The following is an 18,564-nucleotide window of genomic DNA, read 5'->3' on the forward strand; positions in this document are numbered from 1 at the left end:
GGATATTGAAATGAGATGTTGAATAACGTGAATAAACTCTTAGTGGTGAACGTTTTCATTGTGTTGTTTGTTTCATTTATCATTCTGTGACAAATTAGAATTAAAAAAACTCAACTCTCCCACGCACACACCAGTGGCGATTCTAGACCTTTTTGACTGGGGTGGCACAAGGGGGGGACAGATATGCCAGGGTGGCAGTTACGTTTTTTTTTTTTTTCTGCATGCTTTTAAGAAGCAAAACACACGTTCCCAAAGCACAAGTTATACCTACAAGCAATATTGTTAAGAATTAAACTTTTTTGTAACAGCTCCTGCGCCACGGCAAGGCCTACCGCTTCATCTTCGGCTTCCCCGCCGTGACGGTCATGTACCTGGTGATCGTCATCGCCGTCCAGGTGCACGGCTGGCAGATCTATTACAGCAAAAGGCTGCTGGACGCTTGGTTCACCTCGACGCAGGACAAGAAGAGGAAGTGACGATGATGATGATGATGATGATGTGTTAGGGACTTCGGCTGGACTATTGACTGCTATCACGGCCTGTGCCACAGAATGTTGTCCTGTCCTTTTACCCCCCAAGTAAAGTTCTCGGCCCAGTACCCACATCTTCTAATGTCACAGATTAACAGACAGATTAAGGTTTCACTCTCTCGGACACCGGGGCGTTTCACCTCCTGGGACTTAACAGTGACCTCTGACCTGCGAATCCTTCCTTCCTCTTCCAGTCTGAGTCCTGGGGTGAGTTCAGCTCCGACAAAACGTTGCAAAAACGTTTTTCTACGTTTTCCAGTACGAACAACACGTTTTCTCGGTGTTACCAAATCAGCAGAGTCTTCCAACACACCACCGTTTAATGTTTGCTATACGTTTTGTCGGAGCTGAATTTACCTCTGATCTTTGAATCTGCCGTAATCTGATCAGCATAAGATAGGCTGCCAGCACCTTGTTTCTCGCCCTAGACTGTTAGACAGTCGGCAGATTAGTCTAATGGCCCACTTTTGAAGCCTAATTTCTCCATTCAGAAGACATTTCATAATGACTGTTCCCTAAGGTTTGGATATTGAAATGAGATGTTGAATAACGTGAATAAACTCTTAGTGGTGAACGTTTTCATTGTGTTGTTTGTTTCATTTATCATTCTGTGACAAATTAGAATTTAAAAAACTCAACTCTCCCACGCACACACACACACACACAGATATGTACATGTATGTGTATTGGTTGTGTATGTGTGGTTGTGTGTGTGTCTATAACAGAACCAGGGACTTATACTTGCATTCTAAGAACTTTTCTCTGGTTTTAGGCTGAAGTGGAGGCCAGTCTAACCTACTCACTGAGGAGAGGAACACCATAGGCTCTTGTTTTGATAGTAAATATATGGACATTCTGGTATCCCCTGAATAAATGAAGGAAATAAACATCACTTACCAGATACAGTGAAGAAAGGACTGAATGTTGACAAAGGAGATTGGAAATGATATCAGTAACAATATGACATGTACTTCAATGTCCACAAGAAGGCACATCCCTCCCTCAGCTGTTCATATCTATTTTATTGACACTGCTGTGCTGATATTGCTGAGGACATTGTTCCTGGTTTACGATTTATATGTAACGCTTTTACTGCCGTCCACCGCATTTCGCCGTTTCCCCTTGAAAGGTTACAAGTGTGCCACGTACAGTACCTGTATTTGCTCACTTATACTGTAGTTTGCTTACCTTGGGTGGAGCTGATAACGATGATGAATGTGTGGTTTTTGCTTGGCTTTGCCATAGGTAAGACTAAACACTTTACACACGGAGGACAAGTAGAAATGCATGATGCTGTTTCTGAATATTTGCTGGGCTGGACTAAGGCTGGAATTCTACAGGGTGTGTGTGTGTGATTGAGCTGGTTACAGTCAGGGGGTGAGTAGGTAGTTTGTGATAGTTGAGCATCTGTATCACGCCTGGCTTGGACTGATGCATGGCGGTGCTCACCACTACTGTTTATATTCTGGTGCAGGCAGTGGTGTAGAAGTGGGTATACTGTAACTGCAAATATTCTGAAATTGTTCTGTTTTTACATCAGAGGTGGATAATATGTGGGTGTACTCTGTATATATCTCCATATACCCTTAACTACACTACTGGGTGCAGGAGCTCCACGGTGGTTTTTTAGCTGATATTCTTTAAAGGGTGCCTTGAGTTCACACCGTAGACAATGTGAGGTGCCGGTACTCCGGTAACAGAGTCTCAGTTAAGCTCTCAGTGGTTGTACCATATTTCAAAACATTGAGACCAAAAGAAATAGTGCTTCCTTTCGTACATGTAGAGCTTTAGTTTTGATAAGCAACTGCAGGCCTCATTGTATGCAACTTTTCATTACCAACACTACACGCACATTTTAGTTTAGTCTCTAGATATTGTTTACAACATTTGAGTGCTGTAAAGAATTGACAAAAGGTTTTGACTTGCTAAGTGGCTGCTGAATCAATACAACGCTTATCATTTCAGAGTTATGTCAGTCTTTCTTTCTCTCTCTCTCTCTCTCTCTCTCTCTCTCTCTCTCTCTCTCTCTCGCTGTCTCTGACTCTCTCTGACTTTCTCTCTTGCTTTGTCTCTTTCTCTTTCACTCTCTATCTTTCTCTCACTCTTTCTCTCTCTCTCTCTCTCTCTCACTCTTTCTCTCTCTCTCTCTCTCTCTCTCAATTCAATTCAATAAGCTTCATTGGCAGGAAATACTCAGTTTGTAAATATTGCCAAAGCTATCACATATTTTAAGCCAGAATTTAATTGGGATTTGTTCAGTACAGAATGTTCTCTTAATTGCATTTAGAGCTCTTGGAGGCACTGCCTTTTGTAAAATCAGGACTTCAGTTTTCTTCATATTAACTGCTAGGGCCCAGTTCTGACAATACTTTTCTACTATGTCCAGCTGTTGCTTGTAGTCCTTGTTCAGTAGATGACAGCAGAACAAGGTCATCAGCAGAAAATAGAGACATCCCCTCTTTATCTAGGAGGGAGAGGCCAGGATCAGCAGATTGATTTACCTGAACAGCAAGTTCATTTATATATATATATTAAATATATATATGTATAAAATAAAGTCGGCCTTAGAATACAACCCTGATGAACACCTTTTCTCTGAGTGAAGAATTCTGTTTGTTTGTCTCCAATTTTTACAGCACACATACTTTGCAAATACATTGATTTAATCAGATCAAACATTCTGCCCCCTGTACCACAATGCAGAAGTCTGTAACAGAGCCCCTTATGCCAAATAGAATCTAAAGCTCTCTTGAAATCAATAAAACGTAAATGTCTTACCATTTTTTGTTTGGTGTACATGTTTGTCAATTAAAGTATGAAGGGTTTATATATGGTCGGTGGTGCAGCGTTTTGGGAGGAAGCCAATCTGAGTTTTACTCAGGATGGAGTGTTTGTCAAGGAAATCTAGTATTCTTTTATTTAGAATACTACAGAGTAGTTTACCTAAACAACTACTGACACAGATGCCACGGTAGCGTCTGATTGGTCCCCACTCTTATGAATGGGGGAAATGAGCCCTTTGCACCAGATGTCAGGAAAACATCCTGACTGTAATATGATATTGAACAATTTCAACATGGCACCCTGCGTCTCCGGGGTGCTACATTTGAGCATTTAGTTTTTAATGCTGTCTGGACCACAAGCTTCCTTCCTTGGCCGGAGCTTTTGTATGTGTGGTTAGTTCTTTCAAAGTAATTTGGAAATCAAGGGGGTTTTGGTTGTCTTTAATTGTTTCTTCTAGTGGTAGGGGTTTTTCTTTTAGAATAATTAGATCTGAATTATTTAGATTTGTTGGTATAATGTGCTCTTCAGATGTCACTATTTTGGATGGGCAATGCTTGTGGTCTCTCTTTCTCTCTCTCTCTCTCTCTTTCTCTGTCTCCATTCGATTTTGGCTCCAGAACTTCAGATTGTTTCTTTGCTGATATCGCCATCTTCTCTTTTGTAGGGTCTTTGCAAGTGGGCGTCCAGCCCTTAAATACCACTCAACCTTCCAATGGAGCCAGGGCTGGTCCAACAACAGACCCCATCACCATGTTTGGTCCTTCAACTGCTGCTGACTTTATAACTACTGACCCTGTGACCATTTGGTTGATTAGTCCTACTCCTGCTGACTTTAGAACTATTGCTACTCCCTCCCCTGAAACTAACCCCTCCCCTCTAACTACCCCCTCCCCTGTAACTACCCCCTCCCCTCTAACTACCCCCTACCCTGTAACTACCCCCTCCCCTCTAACTACCCCCTACCCTGTAACTACCCCCTCCCCTGTAACTACCCCCTCCCCTCTAACTACCCCCTCCCCTGTAACTACCCCCTCCCCTCTAACTACCCCCTACCCTGTAACTAATGTCACCGCAGAAACTTCCATCGCCCCAGCAACTACCGTCGCCCCAGCAACTACCGTCGCCCCAGCAACTACCGTCACCCCAGCAACTACCCCTTCCCTTGAAAATACCACTTCTTATGTAACTACCCTTTTCCCTCTAACTACCACCTCCCCTCTAACTACCCCTTCCCTTGAAAATGCCACTTCTAATGTAACTACCCCTTTCCCTCTAACTACCCCCTCCCCTGTAACTACCCCCTCCCCTCTAACTACCCCCTACCCTGTAACTAATGTCACCGCAGAAACTTCCATCGCCCCAGCAACTACCGTCGCCCCAGCAACTACCGTCACCCCAGTATTTACCCTTTTCCCTCGAACTACCACCTCCCCTCTAACTACCCCTTCCCCTGAAAATACCACTTCTTATGTAACTACCCCTTTCCCTCTAACTACCACCTCCCCTATAACTACCCCTTCCCTTGAAAATGCCACTTCTAGTGTAACTACCCCTTCCCCTCTAACTACCACCTCCCCTCTACCTACCACTTCCCTTGAAAATGCCACTTCTAGTGTAACTACCCCTTCCCCTCTAACTACCACCTCCCCTCTAACTACCCCTACCCTTGAAAATACCACTCCTAGTGTAACCCCTACAACCTCCCGCCCCCCCCTGGTGTGTGTCAATGGAGGGCAGCTGCAGAGCGGAGTCTGCATCTGTCCTGACCAATGGGCTGGAGAGACCTGCTCAGTAGGTGGGTCCACTGCACTGTCACGCTATGATGAGCACTGAACACTGGTCGCTCTGCTGCGGCTCACTCTGTCTAAACTGAGCTTCTGCCTATGCTGACGTGTGTTCCGCTCTGTCCGTAATGAAAAGTCATTCACTATATCTTGTCCTCACAGGAAACTTCTGCCCTGAACAAACCATCGGCGAGTTTTCGTTCCCACAAACTACGGTCGGTTGGTTTGGTTATTCCGATCAGAAGTGTGAACCGGGTACATCTAGCGGTAGGTATCCCCCTAGGCCTCATCCATGTGATGTAGTGCCCCTTGGCAGTGGTAGCCTAGTGTGCTGTATGTACCTTGGGAAGGGAGACCACCGTTGGAGAGTAAAGGCCAATTTATGGTCGGTAAGAAAAGTCTTGTAGGCCTACGACTCATTTGAGACAAAAGTGACACCAGACATTTTCTGTGTTTGCGGTTCAGCCAACACTCTGGCCTAGAGAGATTCGACCTAGCGGACGCTTTGTGTCTGATTGACGTAATTTTTGACATTATTTTTATGTAAAACGTGTCATACGACGCTTGTCTAACCGACCATCAATCAGCCTTTAGCAACGATATCAAGTAGCTCTTGTGGTTCACTAGTGTCACAAGATCAAATTGAAATTAATTGAATTGAATGAACACTTCTTGAACGTATCTCTAGACCTTGGTTGTTTTAAATGTGCTTCATAAATACAATTTGAGTTGAGTTGAACATTATATTAAACAATTTATCATATTTTATTTGTTTTGTCCTCCCAACAGAGGGTATATCAAGAGCTTCAGCGAGGTGCGCCAAACGTGCAGCGTCTCCACAGTTTGATCATCTACATGTTCTGCAGTGTGACTTGACTCTCAGTGGGATTCAAGGAAATGTGTGTATTTATCCATCTGACATCAACCCTAATACAATAATTATCTGGTTTAATTGGGGGCCAAGCAGCGAAGCTGTGAAGGCCTCCATTGTTCTTGTACCTTTTCTTATTTATTTTTTTCGTTTTCTGCTTTCTTTCCTTATTCTTCTGCCATGGGTGTCTATTGCAGCCCATAGAACCGTATGGTAAAAAGTTGTGAAAATTGGCACACTCATTCGGGACAGTGCCCTGACCGCCCTCACCAAGTCTCATGTCCACACCTTGCACTCTCTAGCACCACCAACATGTCAAAGTTGGAGGTGCGTTTAGGCATGCAACTTTTGACCCGTCAGCCCGATTTTCAAAAACGATGTACTGTTGGATTCCTTGGCTCAAGCTGAGTTCAACGCACCCTATGACATCAGTTTCCGCCCTATTGGATTTTACGCCATTTTGGATTTTGTGAAAAACAATGTGTCTCCTCCTAGGGATTTTCACCAATCTGCACAAAACTCGGTGGGTGTCATCTCTAGACCAATGTCTATAGGAAATTTAAAGGGATTTTTGATTGTCCATTGCGCTCGCTCATTACAGCCAATCAAATTTGGCGTCCAAACCGCCAAACAGGATATGGGGTCATACCTCAGCAAATTGTTAATGTATCAAAGCCACATTTGGCACACTCATCGGGGACAGTCCCATGACCCCTGTCAGCAAGTGTCATTGCGACAGCTTGAACCGTCTAGCGCCACCACCATGTCAAAGTTGGAAGTATGTTTATTCTGAACCGTATGCCCGATTTTCAAAACTGCGGTAGGGATTCGAATGCGGCTATGGCGTGTTTCGCTTGTTGTCTTTGATGCGCTGGTTGTGCATCCTGCTTGGCCCCCACATTGCTGCTTGCAACTATATTATTGTTTGGATTGTTATTCTCTAGATAAAAACAGATGTTTATCATGTTGTTATCTAATATAAGGCCATCTGCAGCAGGACCTAATCTAAACCACCATAGATTTACATTTCTCTGAAATGCAAGAGAGGCCATTGTAAACTGTTTTGGAGAAAGGCGCTATATACAGTAACTGCAGTCCATTTGTCGTTGGTTCATTTATCCGTTCAGATATCCAGCACAGCTGATCGGCTGCAGTTGGCCTCCAGCGCTCAGATCCTGACCTCCAGACCACAGGACCTAACTGCCGAAGACATAACAGTGGCGGCAGATATCGCTAACAAACTACTTCAAATGCCTACCGACTTCTCTGAGGTGTGGTGTTTCAGATACAGCTACCTATTATTTGACAACACTACAATATGACTTTGAGCATTATATATATACAGTATAATGTGATAATTGTGATGTTTTTGTTACAATTGCAGGACGTTGCTGAGGCAGCAATAACCACTGTTAGCCAGCTGCTGAGCGCTACTCTGCAGAGCAGGGCAGAGGAGAGGTCTACCCAGAGGTATTATGGATTTCATGCAGATAAATCAACCAATCAACCAAACATGAGTAACATGCAATAGTACAGTATGTAACATGGAAGAACGCCACTTTTGGTATAGTCTCTAGTCTTTTGAATTGAATAAGAGCTGGTCTCTCACTTTCTCTTTTCCTCTCTCTCTCTCTGATTTTCCAACAGCCTTACAGAGACCTTGGAGCAATTCTCAATGGACCCACGCAACAACTTATCTCTAGTCCAGCCCAACCTGGTTGTTGAGTCGACCCGACTTTCCAGTAGAGACAGAATCTCGGTCCTGTTTACGGCCTTAACAGGTTGATGGGACAAAACATTACAGTTCCTCCCTAAATTAAGATGATTTGACTCTCTTCCTTTGAGGGAGAAATTGTGTCCAATCAAATTATTTCCCTTCTCCAGGAACATCTGGTAATTTTGTGGCCAATAGGATTCAAGTTGACAGAAATGCCTCGGGATTGGTGACCGAAAATGGAGGGGCCACCGATGTCCAGATATTCATCGAGCTCTCACCAGGTGACCTGAATCTTTTGCTTATCACACCGACGATAGCCTACTTTTCTTTACTGCTATCAGTCGTTGTGAAAACAGGCCAGCGATGGTAAACAAAACCTTATGAGTCATGTGACACAGATACGCTGCAAAGAAAGTTGATCTTTACCTCACAAAGCAAGGTCAAGGTACTGTAACTATAGTACGTGAAAGTGAAAGGTGTAGTTATCTCTTTCACTCACCTTTCACTCTTTCTTAACCCCCCCCCCCCCCCCCTCCCCACCCCCAGAAAGGCGTGATCAAAGTTCAAACATTTCCGTGGGGTTTGTACTCTACCAAAACGACATGTTCTTCAGCTCGGGCTCCTTCAGGCCAAAGTTGGGCTCCAGCCGGAGGGTGATCTCTGGGAACGTGGGGGGCGCCGGAAGGAGCCCCGGCCATGTGGAGATGCTCTTCAGACCCGCGGTAAGATCTGCTCCCTCCTCACAGGACTAGCTCTGCCTTCCCATAACTATCAGTACACACAGTACAGCCAGCTCAGTGGCCTTGTGGTTAGCGTGACCGCCCTGAGACTGTGAGGTTGGGGGTTCGATCCCCGGCCGAGTCATACCAAAGACTGTAAAAAAGGGTACCCAATGCCTCCCTGCTTGGTACTCAGCATCAAGGGTTGGATTGGGGGTAAGTCCCTACTAGCCTCATGTTCAGGGGGGGTACTTGTACATCAAGCTGCCTCAAGTTCCTGCCCCATGGGCCACTAGTCTCGAGAACCGTGGTTCTCAAGGCTACTTATTTACTTACTTTACATACACTACAGCATATTCCAGTACAAATTAATAAACGTATTATGAAGTAGTATAAGAATACTAATATTTACTATAGCTTAGCTGTGAGATATTAAAGCATCAGAATCTTGGCATCACTTCAAAATGTAACTGGTGACTCATTACTTGAAATGGGAACAGAAAATACCCTTGATGTCTCATGAATCAAAGAAGCTTAGGTAATGATCCAAATGAGCTAATGTGTGTCAATAGGGTCAGAGCATCACACAGAACACAAACAGATTAGTCTGAACATGGAAGTCTTTATGTCCTGTGATTTGCGTTTGATTTGTAATACAGTATTAATCCCTCCAAGAGAAAAGTGGACTTCTCTTCTATTGAGCACAGGGCGGGCCAACATTAACGAAGCAACTCTTTTTTTGTTTTGTTTTCAGACCGTTCCAAATGTGTCCCTCTACGACTTTGCATGCGTGTTCTGGGACTACAGCCTGGGTGACTGGAGCACACAAGGCTGCTCCAAAGTCCACGAAGCCTCGAAGGGCCTCCGCTGTGTCTGCAATCACACCACTAACTTCGCTGTGCTCATGGCAAGTTTCCTCCAGGCTGCACCCCTCACTGCCCTCAATGGTTTATACAGTAGCTCTAATAAGCACTGGAAATTGCTTCTTTAAAAAACAAAACGGTGTATCAACTGTACTAGGCACTTTCTGTTTATTCTAATCTACTCTATTCTCTGTATTTCATTGTTTTTTTTTTCCTGCAGACTTTCAGGAATAATTACTCGTATGCTGTACCCCTGAATGTGATCACTTACCTGGGATGCTCTCTGTCGGTGGTCGGCTTGGGGATAACCATGTGTTTCTACATCTTCTCATATCTCAGTAGGTGAGAGACAAAGGCAGAGACAGACAGTCGGGATGGATGACCTTTCTCCCACCCTTCCTCCCCCTCACAAAAACAACCATGACCTGAAGTGCCCTCATTGTAAACCATAACAGATTGTTTTCTTCCTCCCCCAGCAAGTATCGTAAAGCCAGTCCCACAGTGCTGATGGCGAGCCTCTGTGTGAGCCTGATCATCTTCAACCTGCTGTTCATGTTCGGAGTCAACAACCCCGACCAACAGCTTGACGAATACGAAAACAAGGACCACAACGTCGTCCCTCCGTCGGACGAGCACATAGAGCGAGACCACGGCCGCTGCACCGCCGTCGCCGCCCTGCTGCAGTACTTCCTGCTCGCCACCTTCACCTGGAACGCGCTGTACGCCACCCACATGCTGCTGCTGTTCAGGAACAGCCTGGTCCAGGCCCCGCCCTACGTACTTGTCCTCACCGTGGTCGCAGGATGGGGTAGGTACTGTACAGGTGTCCGAACGCGGCCCAAACCAACACCAATGTTGCATCAGTGTGCCATGTCTGTTGGTGACTGTTGGCGTCCGTTGGTTGGATTTGGCAGTTGAATTTTAAACTTTTAACATTCTAACAACAACTGCCAACTTTAGAATGTTGGGTGTAGGGAGTTGGTTGGCGTTGGTTGGGGCCATCTGCTGTGCAGACACCTTAGGACCTCCCTAGTCTGGACAGACTGACCCTATAGAGCAGGGGTGTCAAACTCAAATACACAGTGGGCCAAAATTTTAAACTTGAACAAAGTCGCGGGCCAACATTGAACAAATGAAAATTTTAATATGGACCCAAACAAGTTTTGCTTTAACATTGAATATGCACTTATCACTTTCGCTTTTGGTGCACATAAATGGTGTGCACTAACATATGTGAATACGCCCTCAGACACAAGTGTTGGTGCTCCATCTGCTCAGTAGAGAAGCTTGTAAAACCCTGACTGTCCTACAGCCGGCATGCAGACAGACAGACAGGCAGACAGGCCGGCAAGAAGGCAGACAGGATTGAATGAACAGGAACAGAGCAAACACAGCGGCCGGCTAGGTCAACACAGGTGTCTCTATCACAGTGAGACGTTACATAACGTAAAGCTTCTGTTTTCTGCCTTTCTTTTCGCCATTTTTAGGAAGGGGTAACACGGTTACAGTTGTAGTATGAGATTGCTATGACTACTGTCACAGAAGAGAGGGCGTTTCTGGGTCCTGTCTTGATTGACGCGCCAAACCAACAGCAGAGCATTATGGGATTTGTAGTATTAGCGGTGAATGCGCTGTATAATACTGGCGGGCCAGCTCTAGTAGTCATTTGGTATTGCCTCGCGGGCCAAATATAATTACACTGCGGGCCAAATTTGGCCCGCGGGCCAGAGTTTGACACCCCTGTGCTAGATTAACCGAAACGGAATAAGGGGATTAGCGAAAACTTCCAAGTGAAGGTGGCCGGGTCTTCTTGTGCATGCCTCCACCATGGCTCCTCCGGTCTTCTGGACATCTTGAGGTGTGAGAGGTTCCATTTAAAATTTAATAAAGAAAGCTAAAAGTAAAACTAGTATTACCGACTGCTGCTAGATTTAACGAAACGGAATAAGGTATTTAGCGAAAGCTTCCAAGTGAAGGTGGCTGGGTCTTCTTGTGCATGCATCCACCATGGCTCCTCCGGTCTTCTGGACATCTTGAGGTGTGAGAGGTTCCATTTAAAATTTAATAAAGAAAGCTAAAAATAAAACCACAAATACCGACTACTGCTAGATTTAACGAAACGGAATAAGGGTTAGTTAAAGCCAATTGTTGAGCTATGCTATTAAGTGAAGGTTGCTGAGACTTCTGACCATGGCCCCAACGGTCTTCAGGTCATCATGGGATTAAGGGAAATTAAAAACCTATGTGCACATATAAGGAATAATGGAAAGCATTAAATAGTCAACTGTTTTAGGAAGGGTTAGGAGACTGGGAGAAGAAGGAGCAGGGGGAACTGTGGGAAGAGAAGATGGAAAGCATATGAGGAAGTATGGAAAACCATAAAATAGTCAATTGTAGGGATGGAAGGGGAGTGAGTCACAGAGCCTAATCCAAGTTACTTTATGGGTTGGATGAAACTACAAACCCAATTCCTCCAACGAAAGCGCACTCGACCTAAACCAAGTTACTTTATGGTTTGGAATTACGAGAGAATCCATTAACTGGGATAGAGGTAGAGGTACAGGTGGTAGGAATGAGAGATAAGATTTGGTTCCTGATATGCAAGAGGGCTGGAGGGAAGTAGGAGGAAGGACAGAAAAGGGATAAAGTGCATATAAGGAAAATGGAAAACATTGATATCCAATAGCAACTCCTAGAAAGACAGGAAATGAACTGAAATGAACATGTGAGGGTAACTGGTGTGGCTGATATCATAACAACTTCAATTGACTGGTGGTGATGCTGAGTTATGAGAGGCAGAGTGACAGAAGCAAATCTTCACAAACCTCTTGCGAACAGGTCCACAAAAAAATGGATCATAAGGCGAGATGTGCCCTGAAATACACAAATTCAGGTATCAGCATAGATAGGTATAATATAGCCTAATAATAACATAGGCTAAAGTTATCTAAGATAGTTATAAAAAAAATATTGGCCAGTTTTTTTCTCCAAACACTATGTGGAGTGGAGTGGAGTGGAGTAGAGTGGAGTAGAGTGACCCTTGTGTTCTTCCTTTGACAGTGGAGGATCTAGAGAGGAATGATGGGTCTATGCAGAAGCCTTATTTCACATCCAGAAACCTGATGAGAATCCTGCGCAGAAACCGCCAGTCTGAGTCCTTCTGGGAGGACCAGTAATGTCTGAGTCCTACTGGGAGGACCAGTAATGTCTCTGCCCATCCTTTCTACCCTTCCTCAGCATCCTCCTCTTCCTCGGCTCCGTATCCCATTTCCCTTTTACTAAAACCTGTCAGCATTCTAAAGTCTGAGCTGTTGTGGTCTGTATGGTAACACTACTTAAGGATTTAGTGTGGCATAGACTCATGGGTTCATATACTGTAGTGTATTGTGTAGAATAATAATACATGTGTAAGCATGTAATATATTGCTACAATGTGCTGTCTACACAAATCAAATTATCCATTTGGAAACTGTTGTTAAAACCTTATAAAGAAATAAGAGTAGTACCTCAATGAGAGAGCAGAATGATCTCAAACGATTCTCTGAGAAATTCTAAAACTACTTTTACTTTGTAAAATGAAGCGTCATCCCCCTGAAACCAGCTACCACTGTGTGTCAGACCTCAGCAGGGTCCTCACAGCAACCTAGATTCTTAAATGTATCTACTAGCTAAGCAAAAAAAAAAAATCCTCCAAATCCAAACCAATGCCTTTATTGATATAATATTTAAAAAAAGAAGTACAAGATTAAAGTGTTATAGTCTGGGACGGGCTATGACTTTGTAGGACTTGGCTTTGAGAACCACGCTCGCGACTCCCTTCAGATCGGGCAGTGAGGCCTCGTTCTCAGGAAGGACAAACTGGAAATCGCGCAGCAAGTAGGCCGTGAACAGAAAGAGCTCCATTTTGGCCACCGACTCCCCGAGGCACAGCCGAGCCCCCCCACCGAAGGGCAGGAGAGCGCGCTCAGATGCCCCGCCCCCCTCCAGAAAGCGCTCTGAAAAAGAGGGGCTACTGTTAGCGATGTTGAAACTGCGCTGGGCCGGGTGAGAGGAATGCACTGAACAGCTCAGCACCTGGTTGGAAGCGGTAGGGGTCGGTCCAAACAGCAGGGTTGTGGTGTGCCCCGAACAGATTTGGGATGAGCACGGTGTCCTTGGGTATGAAATAACCTGCGATACTGCACAGACACAACACCCGCTTTGATACCCGATTTGAGCGTTAACGCCGACGGTCGCTTTCGTCAGTGGAGCTGCGTCTGTCGTTCACCTGCTGTCTCTGGTGGCGCGGTGAGGCACTGCCAGCGGAGCCACAGGTCTCAGCCTCAGCACTTCGTTGATGACGGCGCACAGCACGGGCAGCCGGCGTCTGTCGCTGTACCGGGGGTAGCGCCCCTCCAGCTCCGCGCACAGCTCGCCATACACCCGGCACTGCACCTAGAGACAGAGGAGAGGTTCCATGTTTGCTCGACAGCGTCCCACTGACTTCAACGGGCACGAGCGTGGCGGGGGGGGGGTGCTGGGGACGCCGCCGACCGTACCTCGGGCCTGTGTAGCAGGAAGGCCACGGTCCAGCTCAGCCAGGCCGCCGTGGTCTCGGTCCCCCCGATGAGAAGGTCCACGGTGGCCATGTGGACGTGGGTGTCCGTCAGGACCTGCGGGGACATGAGCAGGACACGGACGGCGCTTCACCACAAATCTACAGCACGCACACTTTCACTTTGATCAGAACAACGATAAAACACAGTACAACAATGATAAAAACCAGCGCAGCGGCCGGCCGGTACCCACCACCCCGTGCGCGTGCGGCTGTTCAAGACCCTGGAGGAGAGACGCTAAATATTAAATAAATATTACAATTACCGACAACTGCTAGATCAGGGGTGTCAAACTCAAATACACAGTGGGCCAAAATTTTAAACTTGAACAAAGTCGCGGGCCAACATTGAACAAATGAAAATTTTAATATGGACCCAAACAAGTTTTGCTTTAACATTGAATATGCACTTATCACTTTCGCTTTTGGTGCACATCAATGGTGTGCACTAACATATGTGAATACGCCCTCAGACACAAGTGTTGGTGCTCCATCTGCTCAGTAGAGAAGCTTGTAAAACCCTGACTGTCCTACAGCCGGCATGCAGACAGACAGACAGGCAGACAGGCCGGCAAGAAGGCAGACAGGATTGAATGAACAGGAACAGAGCAAACACAGCGGCCGGCTAGGTCAACACAGGTGTCTCTATCACAGTGAGACGTTACATAACGTAAAGCTTCTGTTTTCTGCCTTTCTTTTCGCCATTTTTAGGAAGGGGTAACACGGTTACAGTTGTAGTATGAGATTGCTATGACTACTGTCACAGAAGAGAGGGCGTTTCTGGGTCCTGTCTTGATTGACGCGCCAAACCAACAGCAGAGCATTATGGGATTTGTAGTATTAGCGGTGAATGCGCTGTATAATACTGGCGGGCCAGCTCTAGTAGTCATTTGGTATTGCCTCGCGGGCCAAATATAATTACACTGCGGGCCAAATTTGGCCCGCGGGCCAGAGTTTGACACCCCTGCTATAGAGCCTACAGTATTTCAGACACGGGGTCCTCAAAGTTAGCCTTGTAAGACCATTCTGATCTCCAGAGATCGTACTCTGCATTTCAGACATTGGGCCATCAAGGAAATGCCAAACCCTCTTGCTTCATAATTGCAAATAAAAATACGAAATTAACGAAATATTTTCCAGGAAGGTACAAGAGAGCTGATGACAGCATGTACTAACTACAGTACAGTACAGTTTGAACTCTTCAACACTGTAAATGAGGGAAACCTCAGTGCTTTACAAGTATAAATAAAGGTTTGAAATGAAATGAAGTACAGTACACTGCAAGCTGATAACTGTACGTGCACTTTGCTTAGTGTCGTATCGCTGTTCTGTTTCTCTTTCCAAGGAGTTCCTGCTCTTGTGGTTTCCATCACACTGGGGGTCACCTACAGAGTGGATAATCCGCTTGACTTCCGACAGGAGGAATTGTACGTCAGAAACAAGATCATTCATTCTTTCTCTTTTGTGATTGTAAAAGGGCAATGCTCGTTTTTGACAACCTGGACCTTATTTACGACATATTATAAGAAGTTTGACTCACCGAGATCACTTTTGTGTAGTTCGGAGGCCTGTAGAAGAAATTTAAAATCCAGCGCGAGCCAGTATATCCATGTAATGACGGTGATCGGGGCACCGAGAAGGCAGTTTCTAAAAATCTATTTTCGGCTGTTAAACGGTTGTTTTCATCAATCAGATTGGATGAATCGACAGTTGAGATTCCTCAACGCGAGGCATTGTTTCGGTTTTCAAATACGGGGTCTTTAGCCTCTGTAATATGATCTTTACACGCCTTTCCCCACTTGCTCCAGCACGCATGCGCACAGGCCAGCGCGCAGACTGGCTATTCTCCGGCTCACATTCTCTGCGCTACGATCGGATTGTTGCTGACGAATGACGACGACAATATTCTCGGCACCAACAACGATCGTAGCGCAGACGTAGCGTAAAGACCCCGTATTTGAAAACCGAAACAATGCCTCGCGTTGAGGAATCTCAACTGTCGATTCATCCAATCTGATTGATGAAAACAACCGTTTAGCGGACGAAAATAGATTTTGAGAAACTGCCTTCTCGGTGCCCCGATCACCGTCATTACATGGATATACTGGCTCGCGCTGGATTTTAAATTTCTTCTACAGGCCTCCGAACTACACCAAAGTGATCTCTGTGAGTCAAACTTCTTATAATATGTCGTAAATAAGGTCCAGGTTGTCATAAACGAGCATTGCCCTTTAAGTTCATCGCAATAACTCTCTGTAAACTTTCACTTTCACTGTGCAATTTACAGTATGACTCTCACCACTTGTTTATGTTCCTAAGTTCAGTGCCCAACTGAAAAACTGCTCAGTCATACATGATCTGCAAGGTTCTGAGTTGTAGCGCTAGGATAATGAGGGAGATGTCATACTACACATTATGTTAAATTAAAATTGCATCCCCCTATGTTAACAACAACAACAACAACAGCAATCTTACTCCGTCCTTTGACCCTTCAGTTGCTGGCTTACTGCTGTGAATGAAAAGGGGTTGTTTGACTTCTCAAAGCCGTTGTTCTGGGGGTTCCTCATACCTGTGGCTGTGGTACTCCTCTTCAACATGGGGGTCCTGGTCTACTTTTCGCACATGACATGCAAGGAGGACCCAATGCTAAACAGGTACAGTAACTCATACTGTAGCTAGTCAGAGGGATCAAATAAGTGCTTAAATGGAGTAGTGTGGTATTTAGCGTCATAACCCCTGTTTAAAGTTATGATAAAAAAAATTCTGATAATTTGTTTTGTTTTCTTTATGGGGAGCAGTTCAAACTGTAACATATGATGTCTCAAATCAAATTATCTATAAGCAATTTACATCCTCCCTCTAGCTTCCCTCCCCCTCCCTCCCATCTGATCTCATACTAAATGTTACAAACATATTGCATTGTTCCACTGACTCTACAAGGCTAAGTTAGGATCATATACAATGGTCCGTATAAACATTTTGACATTTTGAGATCAGTGCTCATTGCTCATGTCACAGATACAGTAAGTAGTGCACAATGGTTCTCTATGGGAGAGATCCAGATCCATTGAGTACATGAGCAATAAGCACTAGTATCTCAAGAGTGCAAAGTCTGTCCAAAAATGTATATGGACTGTTGTATATGATCGTAAATAGCCTTAAAACAGGGCTTATTATGCTAAATACCAAACTAGTCAAACTAAAGTTTTTTGACCTCTACTATATGCTGGGAGCACCCTGCAGTCTGTTCTATGCTTCTTGTCATGTTCTCCTCAGCACAAAGAAATCATCTTTCAAGAGGAAATTTCTCAAGAGCTTCTCGCTGTCTGTGGTGCTGGGGCTCTCTTGGGTAATAGGCTACCTGATGCTCTTCATACGGGACAACATAGCGCAGAACATCCTCAGCATCGCCTTCTGTGTTTGTACCACCACCCAGGTCGGCCATTTGCATTATACAGTACAATAAAGCCATATGGCACACGGACGAGTTGCAAAAATAAAAACTTTGGAGGTGCAAATACATCCCTAGATAGTTTGTAATAGAATGGCATTAGCACAAGTGACTCTGAAAATGAAACTAAAAAAAAACACTGAAATTGTTAATAGATCATTCACAAACCGTTAGTTAATGAGTTATTAATGACTTGTTAAATATTTGTTAAATCATTAACCAACTATTAACAAACATTTTATATGTTGTTATGATCTGTTGTAAATCATTAACCAGCTATTAACAGGCATTTAACAAGTCATTAATAACTCATTAACTAGCAGTTTGTGAATGATGTATTAACTATTCATAAGGGATAGTTATTCTAAAGTGTTACCAAAAAATGCTTCTCTTCGACCAGGTGATACCGAATCATTTGACACCATTTCTCCCTCTCTTTCACAGGGCATTCAGATTTTCGCTCTGTTCACGGCGACATCGCCCGTCTTCCAGCGCGCGGTGTCCACCTCTATCAAGTCCATCCCCCGTCCTGAGATTGGCATCAACAGCAGGTCCTTCAAGCTGCAGCGACACCTCAAGGAGAGCAGCGAGGGGTCGTACAGAGGAATGGACACAGACACAGACACTGAGTACAGAGGAATGGACGCAGACCCAGACACTGAGTACAGAGGAATAGACGCAGACCCAGACACTGAGTTCAGTACTAATCTGTAATCACAGCTGCTCAGCCCAGTGGGGGCGGACTGCCTTAGGCCGCACACAAAAAAAACCCTAAGAACTCGTTAATGAAATTCAAGTATCACCAATGTGTTACCGTGTTACCTCCCAATTTGTTTCTTTCTGTTTTCCTACTTGATTGATGTTTTCTGAGTTTCTCTCAGTTTATTGTTTGACAACCTTTGTGAAACTGCCTTTTCCTCCGTTCCCACATAATCTCTGTTTATCAAGACCATTTGGTCTGTGACGTCACTCACATCCTCTGTACAATCCTATAAATGTTTCTCCCTGACTTGAGTGGCAGTGCTCTGACTGACTGGAAAACACTTCCGCTTTGCAAAACGTATTTCAGAATAAATCTATTGTCTCTGTTTGAAACCAGCTTGAATCGAAGACTCGCGTGCTCTTTTGATTAACTAAACCCTGTTAGATTTTCCCCCCGTTATCTTCATGAACACCAGGTTGTTGAACATGGACATGCGCCTTATTTGATTTAACTGACACTGTAACAATCTATCTATCTACCCTTTCCCA

The 18,564-nt window shown here is 44.8% G+C and overlaps 2 protein-coding genes across 2 annotated transcripts; one reads left to right on the plus strand and one right to left on the minus strand.

Moving 5' to 3' along the window:
- Positions 1–1,738: 1,738 nt before the first annotated feature.
- On the plus strand, positions 1,739–18,027 carry adgrg7.1 (adhesion G protein-coupled receptor G7, tandem duplicate 1; the record flags this gene model as incomplete). The annotated part of the gene is made up of 13 exons (XM_084454057.1): positions 1,739–1,775; positions 5,261–5,353; positions 7,110–7,240; positions 7,354–7,439; positions 7,882–7,967; positions 8,233–8,408; positions 9,160–9,312; positions 9,489–9,610; positions 9,745–10,076; positions 15,208–15,289; positions 16,358–16,516; positions 17,139–17,298; positions 17,758–18,027. 13 exons carry the CDS (start codon positions 1,739–1,741, stop codon positions 18,025–18,027), a joined length of 1,887 nt encoding a protein of 628 aa, XP_084310183.1.
- LOC311322127 (steroid 21-hydroxylase-like) lies at positions 13,022–14,031 on the minus strand (the record flags this gene model as incomplete). The annotated part of the gene is made up of 4 exons (XM_084454158.1): positions 13,807–14,031; positions 13,536–13,702; positions 13,343–13,446; positions 13,022–13,263 (listed from the first exon to the last, which is right to left on the minus strand). The coding sequence occupies exons 1-4, from the start codon at positions 13,930–13,932 to the stop codon at positions 13,022–13,024; spliced, it is 639 nt and encodes a 212-aa protein (XP_084310284.1). The 5' UTR covers positions 13,933–14,031.
- Positions 18,028–18,564: the final 537 nt, after the last annotated feature.

Source organism: Borostomias antarcticus (genome assembly GCF_949987555.1).
Source record: "Borostomias antarcticus genome assembly, chromosome: 19".
Classification (NCBI taxonomy): Eukaryota; Metazoa; Chordata; class Actinopteri; order Stomiiformes; family Stomiidae; genus Borostomias; species Borostomias antarcticus.